This window comes from Pteropus medius, unplaced genomic scaffold, assembly GCF_902729225.1.
Source record: "Pteropus medius unplaced genomic scaffold, Ma_sr-lr_union100, whole genome shotgun sequence".
NCBI lineage: Eukaryota > Metazoa > Chordata > Mammalia > Chiroptera > Pteropodidae > Pteropus > Pteropus medius.
This window is the reverse complement of record NW_024351730.1, coordinates 4,053,932-4,075,519: the sequence shown is the minus strand read 5'-3', so window position 1 is coordinate 4,075,519 and position 21,588 is coordinate 4,053,932. Positions and strand designations below refer to the sequence as shown.

General features: G+C 36.5%; 1 protein-coding gene across 1 annotated transcript in view; it reads left to right on the top strand.

The window, feature by feature from the left end:
• Positions 1 to 13,507, top strand: part of YIPF7 (Yip1 domain family member 7) — a 34,886-nt gene extending 21,379 nt beyond the window's left edge. Inside the window, exons 6-7 of the mRNA XM_039845119.1 lie at positions 7,916 to 8,097; positions 10,752 to 13,507. Of these exons, the coding sequence (XP_039701053.1) occupies positions 7,916 to 8,097; positions 10,752 to 10,914 (345 nt within the window). The 3' untranslated portion in view covers positions 10,915 to 13,507. The remainder of the gene's footprint in view (positions 1 to 7,915; positions 8,098 to 10,751) is intronic.
• Positions 13,508 to 21,588: the final 8,081 nt, after the last annotated feature.

Sequence of the window (21,588 nt, the reverse complement as noted above, 5' to 3'; positions counted from 1 at the left end):
GTATACTGGCTAGACATTTATATAATTTATGAAGTGATCTCTCCGATTACTCTAGCACTCATTTGGCACTATACATAGCCATTACAATAATATTGACTATATTTCCAATGCTATATTCTGCATTCCTATGACTGTTTTATAACTACGAATTTGTACTTTTTAAAAACTTATTTACCAGCCTTTATTTATATATATGTATGTATTTTTAAAATTAGTTTCAAGTATACAGTCCGTTGGTTCGACATTTATATAGTTTATCAGATGATCCCCCTGGTTACTCTATCTTCCCTCTGGCTCTGTACACAGCCATTACATTACTGCTGACTGCATTTCCTATGCCATGCTCCCCTTCCCCGTGACCATCTCTCAACTACTAATTTATGCTTCTTTATCCTTCACCTTTTTCAGCCAGTCCCCAACCCCTCTCCCCTCTGTCAATCACCAGTTTGTTCTCTGTATCTGTGAGTTTGTTTTCATTTAGTTTGTTCATTTCTTTTATTCCTTAGATTCTGCATATAAGTGTAATTCTATGGTATTTATCATTCTCTGTCTGACTTATTTTACTCAGCGTAATACCCTCTAGGTCCATCTGTGTTGTTGCAAATATTAAGATACCATTTTCTATGGCAGAGTAATATTCCATTGTATATATGTACCATAACTTCTTTATCCAATCAACTGTTGATGAGCACTTAGGTTGCTTCCATATCTTGGGTACTGTGAATAGTGCTGCCGTGAACATAGAGGCACATAGATTTTTACCAACTAGAGTTTTTGTTTTCTTTGGATACATACCCAGAAGTGTAATTGTTCTTGCAAAAGATAATTCTATTTTTAATTTTTTGAGGAAACTCTAGATTGTTTTCCATAGTGGCTTACCAATTTGCAATCCCAGCAGTGCACAAGGATTCCCTTTTCTCCACATCTTCACCAATACTTGTATTTTGATTTAATGATAATAGCCAATCTGAAAGGTATGAGGTGATATCTCATTGGGGTTTTAATTTGCATTTCTCTGATGATTAGTGACCTTGAGCATCTTTTCATATGTCTATTGGCCATCTGTATTTCCTCTTTGGGGAAATACCTATTCAGGTCTTTTGCCCATTTTTAAATTACGTTGTTTGTTGAGTTGTGTAAGTTCTTTTTGAATTTTAGATGTTAACCCCTTGTCAGATGTATCATAGGCGAATTTCTTCTCCCATTCAGTAGATCGTCTATTCGTTTTGTTGATGGTTTCCTTTTCTGTGCAAAACCTTTTTAGTTTGATGTAGTCCTTTTCATTTCCTTAACCCAAGAAGATATATAAGAAAAAAAAAATTCTAATAGCAATATGAGAGAGTTTACTGCTGATATTTTCTTCTAGAATTTGTATGGTTTCAGATCTTAGATTTAAGTCTTTAATACATTTTGAGTTTATTCTTGTATATGGTGTAAGTAGGTGGTCCAGTTTCATTTTCATGTATCTGTGCAGTTTTCCCAACACCATTTGTTGAAGAGACTGTCTTTACCAAATTGCATGTTCTTGCCTCCTTTGTCATAGGTTTAATGACCAAATAGGCATAGGTTTATTTCTGGGCTCTCTATCCTGTTCCAATGATCTATGTGTCTGTTCTTATGCCAGTACCATGCTGTTTTGATTACTATAGCCTTAATAGTATAGTTTGATGTCGGTAGTGTGATACCTCTAACTTTGTTCTTTTTTTCTCAAGATTAATGTGGCTGTCTGGGATCTTTTATGATTTCATATAAATTTTTGGAATTTGTTCAAGTTTTCTTAAAAATGCCATTCGTATTTTGATAGAGACTGCACTGAATCCATACATTGCTTTGGGTGGTGTGGCCATTTAAAAAGTATTGATTTTTTTCTACCAATGAATTCATTATATGCTTCTATTTATTCATATCTTCTTCAGTTTCTTTTTTTCAATGATGTATAATTTTTTCATGAACAGGTCTTTTGCCTTCTAGGTTAATTCGATTCTTAGGTATTTTATTGTTTTTGATGCAATCATAAATGGAATTATTTTCTTAATTTATCTTTCTAATAATTCATGATTAGTATATATAAATGTCACTGACTTCTGAATGTTAATTTTGTATCCTGCTACTTTACCAAATTCATTGATCAGTTCTAACAGTTTTTTGGTGGAATCTTCAGAGTTCTCTACATGTAGTATCATGTCATCTGCAAATAACAACAATTTTACTTCTTCCTTTCCAATCGGAATGCCTTTTATTTCTCTTTCTTGTCTCATTGCTGTAGCTAGGACTTTCAATACTATTTAAATAGAAATGGTGAAAGTGGGCATCCTTGTCTTGTTCCTGATCTTATGGAAAATGTATTTAGTCTTTTTTTCCATTGCATATGATGCTATAGGTTTGTCATATATGGCCTTTTTATGTTGAGGTATGTTCCTTCTATTCCCATTTTTCTGCAAGTTTTTATCATAAATGGATGCTGCTTTATGTCAAGCACTTTTTATGCATCTATTGATAAGATTATATGATTTTTATCTTTCAGTTTGTTAATGTGGTATATCACATTAATTGGTTTGTGGATATTCAACCAACCTTGCATTCTGGGAATTAATCCCACCTGATTGTGGTGTATGATATTTTTAATGTATTGATGAATTCGATTTGCTAATATTTTGTTGAGAATTTTTGCTTCTATGTTCATAAGAGATATTGGCCTATTGTTTTCTTTTTTGTATTGTCTTTGTTTGGTTTGGAATCATGGTTATTTGTGGCTTTATAAAAAGAGTTAGGGAGAATTCCCTCTTGAATTTTTTGGAATAGTTTGAGGAGGATAGATGTTAATTCTTCTTTAGATGATTGGTAAAATTACCTATGAAGTCATCCGGTCCAGGATTTTATTTTTTGAAAGTTTTTTGATTACTGATTTGATTTCATTGGTTCAGATTTTCTATTTCTTCTTCACTCAGTCTTAGGAGATTTTATATTTTTAGGAATATATTCATTTCTTTCAGATTATCCAATTTGTTGACATGTAATTGTTCATAGTGGTTTTTTTTTTTTTTAGAATCCATTGAATTTCTGTGGAGTTCACAGTTACTTCTCTTTCATTTCTGATTTTATTTATTTGGGTCTTTTCTCTCTCTCTCTTTTTTTTTCTTTGTGAGTCTGGTTAATGTTTTATCAGTTTTGTTTATCCTTTCTAGGAACCAGCTCTCGGTTTCATTGATCTTTTGTATTATTTTTCTAGACTCTATTTCATTTATTTCCACTCCGACCTATATTATTTCCTTCTACTCACTTTGGGTTTTGTTTGCTGTTCTTTTTCTAGTGCTTTTAGTAAGTGTAAGGTTAGATTACTTATTTAGGATTTTTCTTGTGTCTTGAAGTAGGCCTGTATTGCTATTAATTTCCCTTTTAGAATTGCTTTCACTATGTTCCATATTTTTTAAGTTGTTTTTCATTTTCATTTGTCTCAGGTATCTTTTAATTTTCTCCTTGATCTCATTGTTAACCCATTCATTGTTTAGGAGCATGTTGTTTAGCCTCCATGTGTTTGTGTATTTTCCAGTTTTTTTCTTGTAATTGATTTCTAGTTTCATATCATTGTAGTCAGAGAAGATGCTTGATATTATTTCAGTCCTCTTAAATTTCCTGAGACTTGTTTTGTGGCCTAACATGTGCTCTATCCTGGCAAATGTTCCATGTGCACTTGAAAAAGAATGTATATTCTGCTTTTGGGGTAAAATGCTTTAAAATATGAATTAAATCTATCTGATTTACTGTGTTATTTAAAGCTGCTGTTTCTTTGTTGATTTTCTGTCTGGAATATCTCTCTGTTGGTGTAAATGACGTGTTAAAGTTTCCTACTATGAGGGTATTGCTGTCAATCTCTCTCTTTCTGTTGGTCAAGAATTGTTTTAAATGTGAAGGTGTTCCTATGTTTGGTGCATATATGTTTACTAGGGTTATGTCCTCTTATTGTATTGATCCCTTTATCATTATGTAATGCTCTTTTTTTGTCTCTTATTATAGCTTTTGTTTTAAAGTTTATATTGTCTGATGTAAGTATTGCAACCCAGATTTTTTTTTTCATTTCTATTTGCATGAGATACCTTTTTCCATCCCTTTACTTTTAGTCTGTGTGTGTGTCATTTGATCTGAAGTGGATCTCTTATAGGCAATGTATGTCTAGGCCTTGTTTTCTTATCCATTCAGCTACTCTATGTCTTTTGATTGGAGCATTAAATCCACTTACATTTAAAGTGACTATTGATGGGTACATAGTTATTGCCATTTTATTATTCATATTTATGAGTTTCCCCTCCTATGTCTTTTTACAGAAGTCCCCTTAACATTTATTATAATTCTGGCTTGTTGGTGATGAATTCCTTTAGCTTTTCCTATCTGAATAGCTCTGTATTTCACCTTCAATTTTAATTGATAACCTTGCTGTGTAGAGTAGTCTTGGTGTAGTTTCTTGTTTTCCATCATTGAATGTTTTGTGCCAATCTCTTCCAGCCTGCAAAGTTTCTGTTGAAAATCAGCCAACAGTCTAATAGGAATGCCCTTGTAAGTCACTAGCTGCTTTTCTTTTGCTGCTTTTAATAGTCTCTCCTTCTCTTTAATTTTATTGATGATGTGTCTTGGTGTGAGTCTATTTGTTTTCCTCTTATTTGGAACTCTGTGTGCTTCCTGGAAGTGTATGTCCATTTCCTTTGCCGGTTAAGGAAGTTTTTGGTTTTTTTTAATCATTATTTCTTCAAATAGCTTCTCAATCCTTTGCTCTCTCTCTTCTCCTGGTACCCCTATGGTGTGGATTTTAGTGCATTTGATGTTGTCCTGGAGGTCTCAAACTTTCCTCATTTTTTTGTTTTTATTCTTTTTTCTTGTTGCTATTCTGATTGGGTGTTTTCTGCTATCTTGTCTTCCAACTCACAGATTCAATCCTCTCCTTCATTTCTTCTATTGTCGATTCCTTCTAGGATACTTTTCACTTCAGTTATTGTATTCTTCATTTCTGATTGTTTTACAGTTTCCATATTCTTTTTTTTTTATGCTTACTATCTCTCTGTTGAAGTCCTCACTGAGATCATCTATTCTCCCCCTATGTATATTGTACATCCTTATTACCAGTGCTTTGAACTCTGTCTCTAGTAGGTTGCTCGATTCCATTTTGTTTATTTCTTTCTGGGCTTTTCTCCCATTGTTTCATTTATGCCATGTTTTGTTTTGTTTTGTTTTTGTTTTTGTTTGTTTTCTCATTTTAGGTGCCCCTCTGTGTTCACTGTTATGTATTGAGAAGATTTGTTATGTCTCCCAGTCTTGCCAGGTGGCCTTATGCAGTAGCTGTCCTGTGTGGCCCCGTGATTCAGTCTTCCTGATCACCTTTGCCGGGGGTTTTGCGTATGTTCCTCATGTATGGTTGTGTGTGTTCTTTTTTGTAGCTAATCCTTGATTGTTGTTAGCATGTCACAGGATGAGAATGACTCTTGGGTTGACTGCCTGTGGAGATTGGCCATGCCCAGAGAATATGAGCCGCTGTGTGGGGGCTGACCCCATGGAGTGGAATTCACTCCAGCAGGCTCATGTACCTATTGAGAACAACCTTTGGGTGTACTGATTATGTGGCTAGTTATGTGGTGCTTTGTTGTGGCCTGACGCTAGCCTCCACATGTGTTGGTTCTGGGGTCCTTGAGAGGGGCTCCTGTGTAGGTCAAAGTCAATTCCTGCTTTTGATTGTTCACGATGCCCAGTAGGAGCTACAAAAAATCCATGAATGATTGCTGCCTGTGCTGGATCTGGAGGCAAGTGGGAGAGACCACATTGTGAGCCAAGGTTACCACCAGTACTGACCCTGGGATGGCTCAGCAAAAGGACCAGTGCACCTTAAAACCTGAGGCTGCCTGTCATTTGTTTGTAAGTCTCTGCAGCTTTAAGAACCTTTGGTTGGTATGGGCGTTGGATGAGGCAGGAACTCAGGGAGTCACCAGGGTAAAGTATATAGATTTCACCTGGCCAATACAGAATCAGGTTTTATTCTCATGCTGAATCTGAGGCTTTCTTTAAAAGGCTCAGGTTGTTGCAAGGCCAGCTGCTGCCTGTCTCTGACACCCAAGATCTGTTCATGAAATACTATAGCTTGGGAAGGAGTTTGTGGCCCACCACCAAAAGTCTCTCCTGGGATGCACTGGCCACTCACAGCTGCACAAGCTAAGGGCTGTTTGCTGTCGAAATTGTGTTCCAGCGAAAGCACAGGGTGGAGCTAGCTGCCTAGCAATGAGCTCACCATAGGCAATTTGTTGGTTAGGTGGTACAGGGTCTCAGGGAGGCATGGGGCGGAGCGAGCCAATTTTGTCGAGCCAATGCAGATTGCTGCCACTGTCTCCCGCAAAAGTCACAGATCATAGCGAGGCCAGCCATCATCTGCCTCTGGCTGGTAGACCCCAGTGATCCTCCCAAGAGACACTGCAGTTAGGGCTGGCACCAGTGGGCCGCTGCTAAAAGTCTTGCCTGTATTGTGCACGCTGCATGCGGGCAGCTTGAGCTCAGGGCTGTTGCCAGCCCAAAAATGAGCAGGCCAGGGAAGGTGCTAGGTGGGGCTGGCTGCCTGGCAACGGGCCTGACAAAGGCAATTTGCGGATTGGGTGTTTGGGGTCTCAAGGAGACTAAGGTGAAGTGAGCTGATCTCACACTGCCAATACTACTTTAGAATTGGCCGAGTTGGGAAAAGGCTCAACCCAGGCAAGATGCCACCCATCTGCAAACTGCCCTGGAAGAGGGCCCAACAAAGAAGCAATGATGGATGTCCCTCAAGCCCTTGCTTTAGCACCAGACTACTCAGTCTCTTCCCATTTGTATTGCCCTCTTGAGTTGCTGACTATCCACAGGGTGAGTGTGTGTGAGCAAGTGAATCTGTGAGTGAGCCCTTTAAAAGGGAATGTGTGAGTTTTCAGATTCTTTCTGTCTTACTCAGACAGCCCAAATCCCCACTGATTTTTACAGTCAGTTTTTGTGGGAATCCTTCTTCCTGGGACTGGAACCCTGGGCTGGGGACCCCCTGTGTGAGGCTAGGATCCCTCGTTCCTTCAGGGAGCCTCTGCAGTTGCTCTCTCCTTCCTGGTGCTCAAACACCACACACAGGTGTGGGACCAGCCCACTTTGCATCTCCGCCCCTCCTACCAGTCTCAATATGGCTTTTCTTTTATAGGCTCAGATGTATGAGTTATGATCATCTAGGCTTCAGATGGTTCTCCAAGTCATTTGTTTTATAATTTGGTTATAATTTTAATGTGGTCATAGAAGAAGTCGAACCCTGCTTTTGCCTAGCCCTTTATCTTGACTGAAATTCCTTGATTTTTAAGGTTCCTTTCAGTTCTGTGATTTTTTTTCTTCTCCATGGCTGTTTTCTGTGAAGTCATTATGTCTTAAAGAAAGAGATATTTATTTTATGATTAATTAAGGAAAATGGAGAATGTTATGATCATTTTAGTGTTCAAAACTGTCCAGCTATTTTCAATTCTTCTTCCTCTGCAGTTGGGGAAGTTGGTCACTACTAATTTTTTTGTCATGGTGTCCTTGGGCTATGCTGGCAAGATTCTCTCCTGCATTAGTCACAAGTTCTCATTGAATATCTTTTGTATTCTTATGGCTACTTTGTGAAATAATGCTAATGATGCTAATGGACATACTTAAAAAAGCACCTCAGTGATGCACTGCTCCATTGGGTGGGTTTACTCCACTTGGAAAACAGTAACAATTTCAAATTGTTTTGATATATTAGAGAAACATTCCACTTAATTTTTAATTGGATGAGATAATTCTGAGGTATGGATAATTATAATGATGAAAATATATTCAAAGCTGATGTATTGCAATTCTGATTTCCTCTTGATGTTTGTTTTGTATTCAAACTATTTTCTTCTCTTTGTTCCAGGCAGGAAAAGTTCAGTTTGGTTATGTGTATGGCATGAGTGCCATTGGCTGCCTAGGGATTTGCGCTTTACTAAACTTGATGAGCTCTTCAGGGGTGTCCTATGGCTGCGTGGCAAGTGTACTGGGTTACTGCCTACTGCCCATGGTCATCCTGTCCAGCTGTGCCATCTTCTTTTCACTGCAGTAAGTCTCTGTATGCACTAAATGACCCTACATGCACAATCATCACTAAGTCTTGCCATACCAGTGCAGCAGTTAACCTCTTTCAGATCGTTTTGGTAGTGGAATTGGGAAAACCAATGACTGTTAAAAGCCACATACAGATTCAGGAAAGTAGGTCAGTTTTGGTGCAGATGCTGTTCCTGTTTTGATGATTAAAAAAATTAAACCAAATAACCTTAAAAAATGGAAATTTGTAAGTTGTCACTTTCTTTAATATGAACTATTGTCATGGGTAATATAACAACTATAGAAAATTTACTTGTTTGATTTGGGAAGAGTAAATGCCTGGTGAATGTTAACAAGTTGCCTCAACTTTAAGACACTCTGTCTTCTAGGTGGGAAGCAACTGTTCTTTTTCAGCTGGGCTCCATGCAGTGCAAAAGCCCCAAGAACCCTGATGAAGATATTAACGCTTGAGAAATTTATGGCATATATGCTCAGTCAATATTTTTTTTCTTTTTTTACTTCCTAGGAAGTTAGCATTTGTAATTCAAAGCTATTAATAAGGATCCAGTAGATATGTTTTTGTCAGGCACTTTCCCAGGGCATATGAATATCAACCACTTTGGTTGGTGATAAACAAGTAATTACATAATCCTTTGTCACCTACTCTGCTCTAAAATAATTAGAAATAAACACTTGCCATCAGTGCTGATTCTTCCATATCCAAAGGAGACTCAATTTGCATTTTTTTTATTGGATGATGTACATTTTAGGTTATTAACCCTACATTGGATATTATGTAAGAATTTACCAATGCCAAAGATAGACATTTTTAAAAAGCCTTTAATATTTTTACTTGAATATAATTTATATAATTTTTTCATAGCATTACTAAGAATGCTCTTTTGTTTTAATATGGTCTCATTTTTAAAGTAACATTCTTGAGAATAATTTAGAGCAAACTTTTGTTTTATCAGCGAGTATTCTTCAACATTTAAAAAAGAGAAATACAACAGAAAATGGATACCTAGAATGTATAAATACAGTGTAAGTAAACTAAGTCTTATCCATGAAAAACTTTCATCCTTTGTATATCATATTCCTCAGCAAGCTGTTCTACTTACTATGTTGTTTGTTACCAACATTTGACAAGTTAATACAGAGCTCAGTTCTAGGACTTCTATTTTTTTCAAATGCTTTTGCCAAAGAATACTATAATTATTTACCATTTAAAAATTCTAAGTTTTAAATGTTATTTCCAGCAAATTTGGGGCATTTTAAATGACTATGCATTATTAGAAGAAAATAAAAACTAAAACTCTTGGATTTTGAGAATCATCAGAAATCTGAACCTTTTTCATTAGATTTTCATTCTGAAATTTTGAGGGATGATTTAGAATCCTTTAAATTATATGAAAGAGGAATAAACTATCTCACCCCTAAGACCATTACACTGAAATTGACCTTTTGGGCATATTAGTACATCATTCAAATTAATCGCATATAATTTTATAATTTTGTTGATGAAAACATATAAATTAAATCACTCTAGAAATTATTTCTGATATTAATTAAACCAATGAATATAATATTTATTAGAGTGCTTTTTAAATATTTTTATTTATTTATAATCTAAGGCATTATAAGCTATATTGTACAGTTTTTCATTTGTTTTGCTTTGGTTAAATTATTATAAGTAGGTATTCCTGTCATTGTCACAAATAGTTAACACAATGTTCGACTTCAGATTTAACCAGGATCAAGTGAGGCAGTATAGTTTAATAGTGAAAAGAACTGTGTGCTAGGAGTTAGGAGATTCTGACCTAATGCCCATTTTACTATGCAATTTTTGTCAAGTCACTCCATTGCTTTATAGCTGGCAACTAGATATATTCCAAGACCTCTCCTAACTCTTATGTAATATTTTCCTAAGTAATATATTCAGTTTGCATGTAAGAAAAGAAATTCACTCTTTCCACCTACACCTCCTATTTTACTCCCAAGGTAGCTAGACTTAATTACGTTACTTCCCCATTTCTTCTTAAAGAATTGCCTCCACAGTTACTTCTTGAAGGCACCAATTTGAACAAATCTATTTCAGTATTCTAAAAAATCAACATGTACACATACAAAAGGAATCTTTAGTGGTGAAGTGGGAGGCAACACATATATGTGCCTTTCCATGTGTTCCCTACTTGAACTGTGTAGGCTCAAGACAAAAACCTGGGAAGTGGACTTGGGAGCAGTGGGGACTAGGCATCCCACTAGAATGCAAGTCCAGCTATCTTTTGGCCCATATCTTGGGTAAATTTAGGAAAAAAGTATTGAAGGAAAATATCTGTATCTATAAAAGAAGTTTCTAAAGATAGTTTATATAAAAGAATTTCAGGAGTTGTGACTTGAATGTTGACATATGAGAGTAACTACAGGTGAATTCTCTTTCTATTAATTCGAGTTTTACCTAAGCATGAACTATTTAACCTCTGAGGGTGAATTTGACTCAAATATTTTCTAACTGGTGAAGGCCTTTGAGTTCATATGATTCCTCACCCTCATTTTACAAATGGAGAAAGTAGTTATAAATACTGTATAAGCACATTTCAGAGGCAGCTCTGATCCAAATAGCTTTTTCTCCTGATGTAAGGTAATCATCTCTTTTGTCTTTGCTATAGGGGCACAATTGGAACTGTGTCAGCACTGATCATCATTGGCTGGTGTAGTCTCTCAGCTTCCAAAATCTTCATTTCAGCCTTGGACATGGAAGGACAACAGCTTCTCATTGCCTATCCTTGTGCCTTACTTTATGGACTTTTTGCCCTCCTAACTGTTTTCTGAAGAGTATTGGAGATGGAGTTACAAGATTTTATTTGTTTGCTGTTCAGATTATCCTGGAAATGTATTAGCGTTCAAATTCAATAATACGATTTCTGTTTTATTGCTATTGAGAGAATAACAGCAGAAAGAGAAAATAGCACTTAAGGCTAATGCTTTAATAGCATGCTTGGTTTGAATGATGTTTTACTTTTCAGTTTGGTGCCTTAAACAGTTAAACATACTTTAAAATAAAAGGGATAAAACTGTATTAATTGACCCCGCTTTTCTCAATAGATGTATTTCTTAGGAAGTGTAAGTGAGTAAAATCATATGCTGACTGGATGCATAATTAGCTTTACAAGATAACTTCATGGTAGCTTAAGCTGTATGCACATGGTTCAAGTCATACTGTCCAATAGCTTTGGAAAATTGCAGTAGTGCCTTATATAGGGTTTTATTTACCTGAGATTCAAATAACCTCCTGTCTTTCAATTCACTTACTTTAGCAACTGTTCTTTGGTCTTATTTGGACAATGCATTAACTCACCACATTTTTAAGCCCTCACTTCCTTCTTACTCGGTTTAGATGCCATGGTCCATTGCTATAATTTCTCCTCAGCATATATCCTCAGTAACCTTACCATTTAATCCCTAAATAGATAAATGTGACTAGAGGAAATCCCACTTTTTTTCACTTTAATTGTAGTACTCTATCTTAAATGACTCCTCAGTACTGCCTTTTGAATCCTAATACATTACTCTGCTAAATTTGCTTTCACACATTCTAAGATAATTATGTTACACCATTTCTTCACTGCTCAAATCTCCAATATTTCTCTCTTATTTCTCACTGTTGGTTAATGACTTTTCTTCTTATTTTATTGAAAAATAAAAACATCTAGAAGAAAAACGTTCCATAGTCCTACCACAAGATCGACCAACCTACATGTATCTTTATAATACATATACATGTATCTTTATAATACATATATACACACATACATACATATATGATTTGCATTCCCTTTTGTCACTGTCTCTTCTCCCCTCCAAAGCCAGCCCTTCCACATGCATAACCGTTGTTTTCCTTGTGACCTATTATTCATATCAGCACATAAACATGTTTCAATATCTCCTATCTTAAAATAAAAATCTTTTGATTCAACATCGCTCTCTAGTTATGGTCCATTTCTCTGTAGCAAAAATCAAAGAAATTGTCTATTGTTTCCGCCTCCACTTTATATCACCCATTCTTTTTCTTACAGTCCAGTCAAGATATCATCACCTTATTCACCAAGACCATCTCTGTCAAGTCAGCAACAGCTTCCATATCTTGCCAAATCCAATGACCAATTCTTATTCATTTTATTTGAACTCTCAGAGGTATTTGATTACCCTTCTCACTAATTTCCTCCAGCCCTTGTGCTGAATGAAGCATTTACTTTTTCACTAGGCTTTTGAAGCATCATCACACATTATTTGTTGTTGTTTTTTTTTCCCTTTTTTTCCTTACCTCACTGGTGAATTGTTTTCAGTCTCCTCTTCTTAACCTCAAATATCTTTTTGATCGATACTCACTTGCTAGATGAGCTCATTTAATTGCATACCTTTAAAATCTAATGACTCCCAAATTTCCATCTCCCATCTAACACTCTCCCCTGAGCTCTTAACATATATATTCAACTTATATGCACAACAAAGTGTGGAAAGTGCTAGTTAAGAGAAGACCTTGCCTATATGGTCTGACTATGATTGCCTTCCTGACCTCATCTCCTTTCTTTCTTTCACTCGCTCACTAATTTTATTGCCACTTCTGAACCACCAACCACCAAGTTTATCCACCTCAGTATCTTTTTACTATTCAATCTGCTTGAAACATTCTTCTTCCAAATCTTTTGTATTAGTTCTGTGTTTGTATTTTACCTTCTTAGAGAGGCTCTCATTTACTATTTTTTTTTTTTCTAAAATAGTGTTCCTACCCACTTTGCTCTGTTTATTCCATTACCTTATTCCCCAAATAGCTCTTACAATTACCTAAAATTATATTATTAACTTTTTTGCTTTCTATCTATAAACACTTTGAGGCCAGAGATCCCTTGTCTATATGCAAAAGTTCCTGACAGAGAATAGAAGATTAATACGTATTTATCAAATGAATGAATAAATAAATAAAATTATGATTGAGTATCTATCATTGTGGTAAACAAGACGACCAAGGCTGTAGTCCTAATAAAAACTGCATTCAGAAAAATAGACAAAAAACAAGTAAATAATAAGTAAATAAGACAATTACAGAAGTATGAAAAGAATGCTAAGGTACAAGTGTGTAGAAAAAAATACAGAACAGTAGTAAATGGTAGGTTTCTGTAGTTCACAACAATTAATGAACCTGTTAATTAAACAGTGAGTTTTCTTAAGTTCTTGCTCTTTCTGTTTGGACTGAAATGGTCTTACTGACCCATCATTTAAGAGAGATAAAGCAAGAATTCTGTTTATTGTAGTGATTATAATATTATCCTATTTCTTAGAGATATACTTACTTTATAGACTTAATATTTTACCTTTTAGAAAGTGCTTTTACTAAAAATAAGTTGCAGGTAAAAATTGCTCTAAATTCTGGATATTGGTTGAGGTTTTTCTATACATGAAAACAGACATACCCAAAAAAGTTTTGATTTTTTTTTTACTATAAAAATTATAACATTGGCATAAAAATTCTACTAAACAAAATACTAAATATTTTGTAACAGTAATAAATAAGAATAAATTATATTTAATAGTATCTAATGGCAGAATTATGAATTATCTAAGAATTAATGTAAAATAAACATAGATAATTGTTATGAAAATATTATAGGCACTTTTTAAGACTTCAATATGTGGATAGATATACTATATCCCAGGATGAGAACATTAGACTTTGTAAAAGAATCTCCCCAAAATAAATGTATGGTTTAATAGAATTTCAATTAAAATTCTAGGAATGTATTTTCTTAGAAGTTGGCAAAGTGATTTTAAGGTTTATCTGAAGAAAATAAGAATATATGTAATTGAAAAATTTAAAGCAATCTAAAAATTATTATAATGAGCAGTGAGTTATATCAATTATTGTTCATGTCTATGGTACAGGGCTTCCGTATCCTCTCACTTGAATGCTAAGTGACTACATGAAAATATTTTGGAAAAATAATAACATGAGAAAATGCATATATTAAATTTTCATAATTTTGATATTTATCAAAAACTTCTTATGAGTTGACCTAGATACTTTTACATTATTAACTCACTCAATCCTTACAATAACTCTATGAAGTATTCTTATTACTGCCATTTTATAGATGAGGCTACTGAATGACAGAGAGGCTAAATCACTTTCCCAAAGTTATTCAGCCAATAACTAGGATTTGAATCCAGAAAGCTTGATTTCAGAGTCCATAACCACAATATAACATTGCCTGTTACTGAGCTAACAACTTCATTACATCTTTATGGCCATCAACATTTCTACTATTTATTCCACTCAGGTTTATCCTTGCCCCTTGAACTTGGCCAATACTAGATAGAGACAAAGTCCTTAACCTGCTAGGGAATAATAATACAGTAAGAGGATAAAAGAAGAATCTAGAATGTCTAACAGGATTAAAGTGGTACTTGTATTACTCCTGGTCCATTTCTGAACTCTAGTTAAAATAAGTTATGCATATTTAAATCCAGTTAGCATTTGTTTAGAAATATCTCACAAAATATAGCCCTCTTTCTTCATTCCAAGTAGTGTATGTGTTATTTGAATTTGTATTAATGGAGATATTTTCTTTGATAATAAATGGTGAACTTTATTTTTGGTCAGTAGGGTATGTTACAGAACAAATGATAAAGTTAAAGGAAGCACGTTTAGGGTATACAACTAGAAATGTATCTTTTTGGTTTAATAAACTCTGGCAAAAATTTTACTTTCTCTTTTCCCCAATGCTTTCAACTTCCTTTATCTGAGAATGTAACAGTTTCTTGTTTGTTTGTTTGTTTGTTTGTTTTTTACTTTTCTGTCTTTACTGGGTGGATGAAAGGTACAGATTATGGGCTAAGGGTAAATGGTACATTTGGAGTCAAGAGATGGCCTTCATTTCTACAGGAATGATTGGGGACATGTGCTGAAAATAAAAGTCCTGAATTACTCAGACTCAAATGCCCCAGTTCACAACAGTTTAACTAGGCCAGTGGCCTTTGCAACAAGTAGAAAACCAGAGCTTTTCTACTCTGCTCTGGTTCCCAGTTAAAATGACAAATGTAAAACCACATTGACAATCTCTGTTCCTCTTCTTTCAGAGCGTTGTAGGTTTTATTCTGTTTTTCAGTGACATAATCAAAGATCTATATGCAAATCATATTTTTATTTCTTAGTGAAAGCCTAGAATATTTTTAAATGAGTGTTCTGAGACCTAAATTTCTGTAGGTAGAGGGAAGGGAGGGTTTCCACACCACCAAGAAGCAATTCATGGATGCCAGCAGGGTATCTGAAAATTCAACTCAATTCAGATACTCTCTGCTCAGAGATAGCGCCATTTTCCACAGGTTTAGGGTTCAGTCAGTTCTACAGGATTGTGTCCTCACCCCTCAAACCTTCAACCCTCCCACTGAAAATGTCAGCTGAAAATGTCAGTTGTTACCTGTAATTCTGACTCCGACTGACTGGCTATAAATCAGAGGTTCCTACGACCCCTCCTTGGATTCAATTAATTTTCTAAAGCAGCTTACAAAACTCAAAGTGTTTTATTTACTGGATTACCTGTTTATTATAAAAGATACAGATGAACATCCAGATGAAAATATATAAGGCAAGATGGTACAGGGCTTCCGTATCCTCTCCTAGTGCACCTCTTACCCCAATTCTCCACATGTTCGCCAACCTGGAAGCTCTCTGAATGCAGTCTTTTTGGGTTTTATGGAAGCTTCATTACATAGGCATGAAAGATTAAACTGTGGCCATTAGTGATTGATTCAACCACCCCCTTTCCTCGCTAGAAGTAAAGGAGGGTGTGGGACTGAAAGTTTTAACCTTCTAATTACGCTGATGAATCTCCTGGCAACCAGCTGCCATCCTTAGGTGAGGTCCAAAGGTCACCCATTAACATAACAAAACACTTTTATTGCTCTCATCACACAGGAAATTCCAAGGGTTTTAGCTCTGTGCCAGAAATGGGGACTAAAATCAAATACGTATTTATTATAAATCACAATGTTATAATTTCTTTAAGTTTAAAAAGCCAACCAAGCTATAGCACAGAGAATCTATAATGTTGGTGACTAAATATACTTTAAAAAAAGATTTTTTAAAGAGAAGGTAGCATTCATGGGCTTTTACATTGCTCGTTAGCCACACAAAGTGGTGAAAATTTTATGAACAAGTGTTACCAAAATCAAGGGGTTCATTTTGCCTGTATGCATCAATAACCAAAAAAGATATGGACAGAAGTTTGAAGCAAAAAAAGTAGGTCTATTTAAGTGTGGGTCCCAGGCCTAGCCGGTCCCAGGTCTGGCTGTGATCCAGGCTCGCAGCTAAGAATAGGACCCTGGGTTTAGAATGTTACATTAGTGTAGTAGGGCGCCTGCGCCTAAAATATGTAAACATAATTCAGCTTATTGTATCACGCATGTGTGGCTGGATGCTACTATTGTACTCTGATATATGTGGAGCCATGAGGTCCCCTGAGGAGCTGAAGTGGAGCACAAGAAGTGCGTGCAATACCGCGCTCCCCACTCAGGTCAACAGACTTGAGGCTTTGTTCCTAAGGCTGTTTCGATGTAGGACAGGGCAAATTTCCCAGAGTTGAGGTTGGAGAGACCAAGCCCTGCACCGAGATGAGGGTCCTTTGGTTGAGTGTAGAAAAAATTCAACACACACGCCATAATTAGAGTCCAAAGGAAAGTTTATTAGAAAAGGGGTAACACTCCACAGACAGAGTGCGGTCTCCTCTCAGAGGCAGAGAGTGAGAGGGACAGTGAGAGGGATGTGGAAAGGCAGTGAGTAGGAGGCTGAGTGTTCAGGGAATTCAATTTATAAATCATTCTTTAGTTCCTGTGAGTTATAGTTTAAAAGACTCTGTTAACCCATTTCTTTTGATATGGATATACAGTGAGGAAGGGGAAGAGTATGTAGCCTGAAAGATAAGAATATGCAGAGTGAAAGGGCTGCTGTAAATTTCCAGCCTTTAATCCATAGGTTTCCCATGGTTTTAGCCATAGGGAATGATTCTGTTTCCTTTTCACAGGTGTGGGAAATGGGTTGTTAGTAATCCCAGTAGAAATCTTCCTTTGTTCTACAGGTGTCCTCCTGGCCTGGCCACAGGCTGACCAGTATATTGCAGTCTCTGAATGTAGCTCCATTAACATTTTTAAATCTCTTGCCTCCTCCCTATATTCATTCGATGCTGATCTAAGGGCTTAATGATTAAGGATCAGAAGGATAAGGGAAGAAAAGAAGTAAATGAACCTAAGGCCAGTTCGAATCAAGGAGAAAGAGAAGAGAAAAAGTCATTTTAACCCTTTTCCCATTTAGAAAAAAAATGCAGTTTGCTGCCAGCGTTCATTGTAAGAATCCTAGATTTTCTAGGATTTGACATTTTCATTAGTCAAACTGTTACTGTTTGGGCAATCTGAAATCCATTGTTACCCCGGTAGCACTGAAAAGGTCCTTGGTTCTGTTCACTGAGACAGTAAAGAATTACAGATCAGCGAGATGTATACAAAGTAAGGTTTATTAAAGTACACTCCAAGAGAGGGGTGGTTAGAGCAAAAAGGGCTGAAATAGCATAGAATTCAGGAAGTAAACCCTATATTGTGGTCATGATGGGTGGTGCCAAAAAATTGGTGTGTGAGATCATTTTGATTGACATTTGGCTGTTACATAACCCTTTGCTTACTGCGCATGCGGTTACCCAGAATTCAGTCTGTTATAATTAGATTCGTGAATTTCTGGGCATAGGTATGTTATTATAATATGGTATAATGAGGCCAGATCATAGGGAGGTTACTGTACAATTGATTGTGCAAGCACTTGTGGCTGGATTAAACTGGCTGATATTTTATGACTTTCTACTTTTCTGTTTCTCAGGATGAAGGAGTAATTTAAAACTATGAAATGGGTGTTCCAGGGAGGTTTATGGGAGGGGCTTTCATTCCCCAGTCACTCATGTCTACCTAACTACCTAACAGAACTACAAAAAATAGAATGCTATAAATAGAATGATGTCATTTGTTCCCAAAGATTATCGATATACTAGAGGGATGCAAAAATAATAATAAAAGTGAGGTATTTTATGGCAAATTTTGGGGGTAAATTTAGGACCACTGGCAAGTTATTTTGGAGCAAACGGAAAATGGGTTAAAGGAGTGAAGGTTTACACAGTTACATAAAAACTTTAGTTTAGAAGAAAGAAAAGAAGGAAGGAAAGAGGGAGAGAAGGAAGGAAATGAGGAAGGAAAGAAAGAAAGAAGGCAAAAAGTGTAATCACGAAAATCTTTAAAATGACTTTTTTTTCCTCTTTCTCCTTACTTCAAACTGGCCTTGGCTTCACATGCTTCTTTTCTTTCTTTATCCTACATACTGCATACTACCACTCTCTTAATCATTAAGCCTTTAGATCAGCATCAAACAGTCTTAGCAACAAAGCCTCAGGTCTGTTGACCTCAGAAATAGAGTTTCGGTCAAACTAAAAATAACATCTTGCAGCTCCACACATGAAGGAACAACCCCCATCAGCATTCCCCTGAAACCAGACAGAACTACTCCATGACTGACATCAGGACCTAATGCAATGATCAGCTGCCTCTTACTCTAGTCCCCGACCAATCAGTAGGGCCCATGCCCCCAACTTCCTTAGTTATACCCTAGAGGCCACGGAGGAGCTAGGTCTTTAAGTGGAGTTCACCTGTGCCTTCAGGCTGGGGCCTTTTCCCCAAATAGACCTCTGCTTTCTTTGCTGCAAACTCCTGTCCATGTCTCTTTTGGCTATTGACACATGCAGGGAAAATAAAGTTCTTGAGTTTGGTAACAGAAGGAAGGAAGGAAAGAAGCAAAGAAGGAAGAAAGCAAATCTTAAGCTCTAGTTCTGGCTCTGCACATAAACAGCTTGATGACTTAGAGACCATTTTGTACCTTTCTGAATTTCATTTTCTCCACACAGAAAATTAACTGAATGAATGATACAGAGTTTGCAAAGTCCTTATGAGGATATAAATTACCTAGCGCAGTGCCTGGATATAATAATTATTCAATAAATAGAAACTTACTGTGCTGTAATAGATATTCTTGGTTGAGATTATAAGAAATATATTTGCTTTTCCATCATATTATTACCAGCAATCAGGTGTCTGCATTGTGGGAGTCAGGCTCGGTCCTTGGATTTCCCACAAAAGATTTGCATGGAGGTCCGACACTCAGAGAAGAAAGACAGCAGGCAAAGAATTGTAAGCAGAAGTGATTTTATTAAGTAAAGCAAGCAAAGTAAAGTATACTTGAGAGAAAGTCCAAATGGGAAGCTCGATAGAGAATCGAGTGCACTGAGAAATTAGGGGTCCCAGTTATAGGGCCCCCTATAGGAATTCTTTGTTTTCCTCTATCCCTCCTACTTCAAATGACATGAATTCCCAGCTCTTTCCTCTTAAACTTCCATTTCTGGTATGGGCATGCATGTGTGTGCTTGTAAATGGGAAGTCATATGCCTATATGGTGTGTGCTCGTAAACGGAAAGTCATATGCCTACACTGTGGAGATTTTGAGAATAAGCTCGTGCTTGATTAACTAATTTTGCTCATGCTAGTCAAGCACCCCCAGAGTAAGGACATATAATAGTCATCTACAGTTAACTGACCCTGGGGGAGTGAGGAAGGCTCCAGAAGCTGCCAGGTATCTTGTGTACATTCTTCTGCTGAGCCAGTCTCAGAGACTAGTTAACCTTTTATTATCCCTTTACTTTTGGCTCAAGTCTACTTATCTACCTACCCTGTCAATATCATGAATAAAATTATGGATAAAGAATGATGACTTAATTGATAAACATACTTAGTGAAAAACAATTATTTTAGCATAGTGGTGCAATTGGTAAGGGGGATCATGTCAAGGCCAGCTAAACATTTTTTACATATTACTAAAATTAACACAATTTTATAAATTTGAAAAAAAGGTATTTTTGAAGTTTTATTATTTGGCTGTCAAGCATCTGAATGTCCATCTCATATCAAAGGTATGCTCCATCAGAAACCAAAAGAGGCAGTTTTACCTTCTTTCTCTGACCCTTGGCAGCTAGCGGCATGTGAACTAGGATCAGCCAATTAGTCCTCTTGTGTAATAACTGGAATCCTGATAAAGTGATACAAGGACGGAAGAGCTATAATGCAGGAGCCCCAGACCTGGAACGTGTACCTGGGTTTGGATATTCCAGAAAAACCACCAGGAAGACCAGAGGGGTGAGAAATGCCATTTATTACCTATAAGGCAGGGAAGCTTCAGCAGCGGCCAGTTAGAGCTGCAGGAAATGGCTGCTGCTGACCAAGTGCAAGCAGTTTTTTATGCCCACAAGCAGAAGGAGGGGTTATCTCACTGGGGGAGCAGCCGTCTTCTCTGATGGATGGGAGCAAGATGTGCTGCTTAGTTACAGGAGCAGATAACGTCCTTGGGAGCAGGCACTGCTGAAAGCTCTGTGTGCACTGCCTTCTTTGGCTGCTGGCCGGGCAGCTATCAGTCTCCTGTTAATGTGGAGGGTCTATGTTCTGAGTTAACCCAATAGGAGCATTTAGAAATACTCATGAAAACAGAAGAGGAGATCCAAGCAGTGATTCTGGCTATGCGTATATAGTTGAGGTTATGCCTGCTATACCAGAATTTGTTTTTGACAAGACTTGTCTTCTCTTCCTGGTCTCTTTTGGATTATGCCCTTTTCCCAAATTTGATTCTCTTGTCTTCAGGTCAATTCAATGGTCTGTCCTATATCCTTTTTATAAATACCATTTTCTTTTTACAGTAACCAGAGTCAATGTCTCTCTCTCTCTTTTTTTTTAATCAAGAACTCCCAAGATATTATTAAGCAAGTGAACATTTCTTTATCTTGGTATCAAAAAACTCTTTGGAATGCAAATCAGATAATCATAACATAGAATATTTAAGTAAATATAGTCTTTACATTGTCCAAGAAGACATAACCATTGTACTGTGTGTAGCTCTCACATGTAGAACACCTAGCAGCTAAACTGTCACCGTAGAGGTATTATCACACAAAACAATACAAAAAAATGGCACTTGAAACTAAGTTGGGGAGGGGATTTGGTAACTAAAGTGTAATTCCCAGACTCCGGGGATAAATTTATAACATGGGTTTTATGTCCGACCAGCAAACCTTCTAAAACTATATTTAATGGTGCATTTGTGGCACAGAGGGATGAGCCCTGCTAGAATAAAAGCAGCATGTGAGGAAAAACATGTTAAATATTTTTAGAGATGGAATCTGGGACAGTGGTAGAAGTGAAGAATACTAGCTAAAGTCAAAGCGATCAAAGGGCTCTCCCACTGACCGAGTGAAAAGTTTGCACAATCTCAGTTGCTGCCTGAAACTAACTATGAGATCTTCACTTAAATAGGCACTGCAATCTGTCTTGACTTTTAAAATGTGGAAACTAGAGAATTCATCCTTATTCAATAAAAAG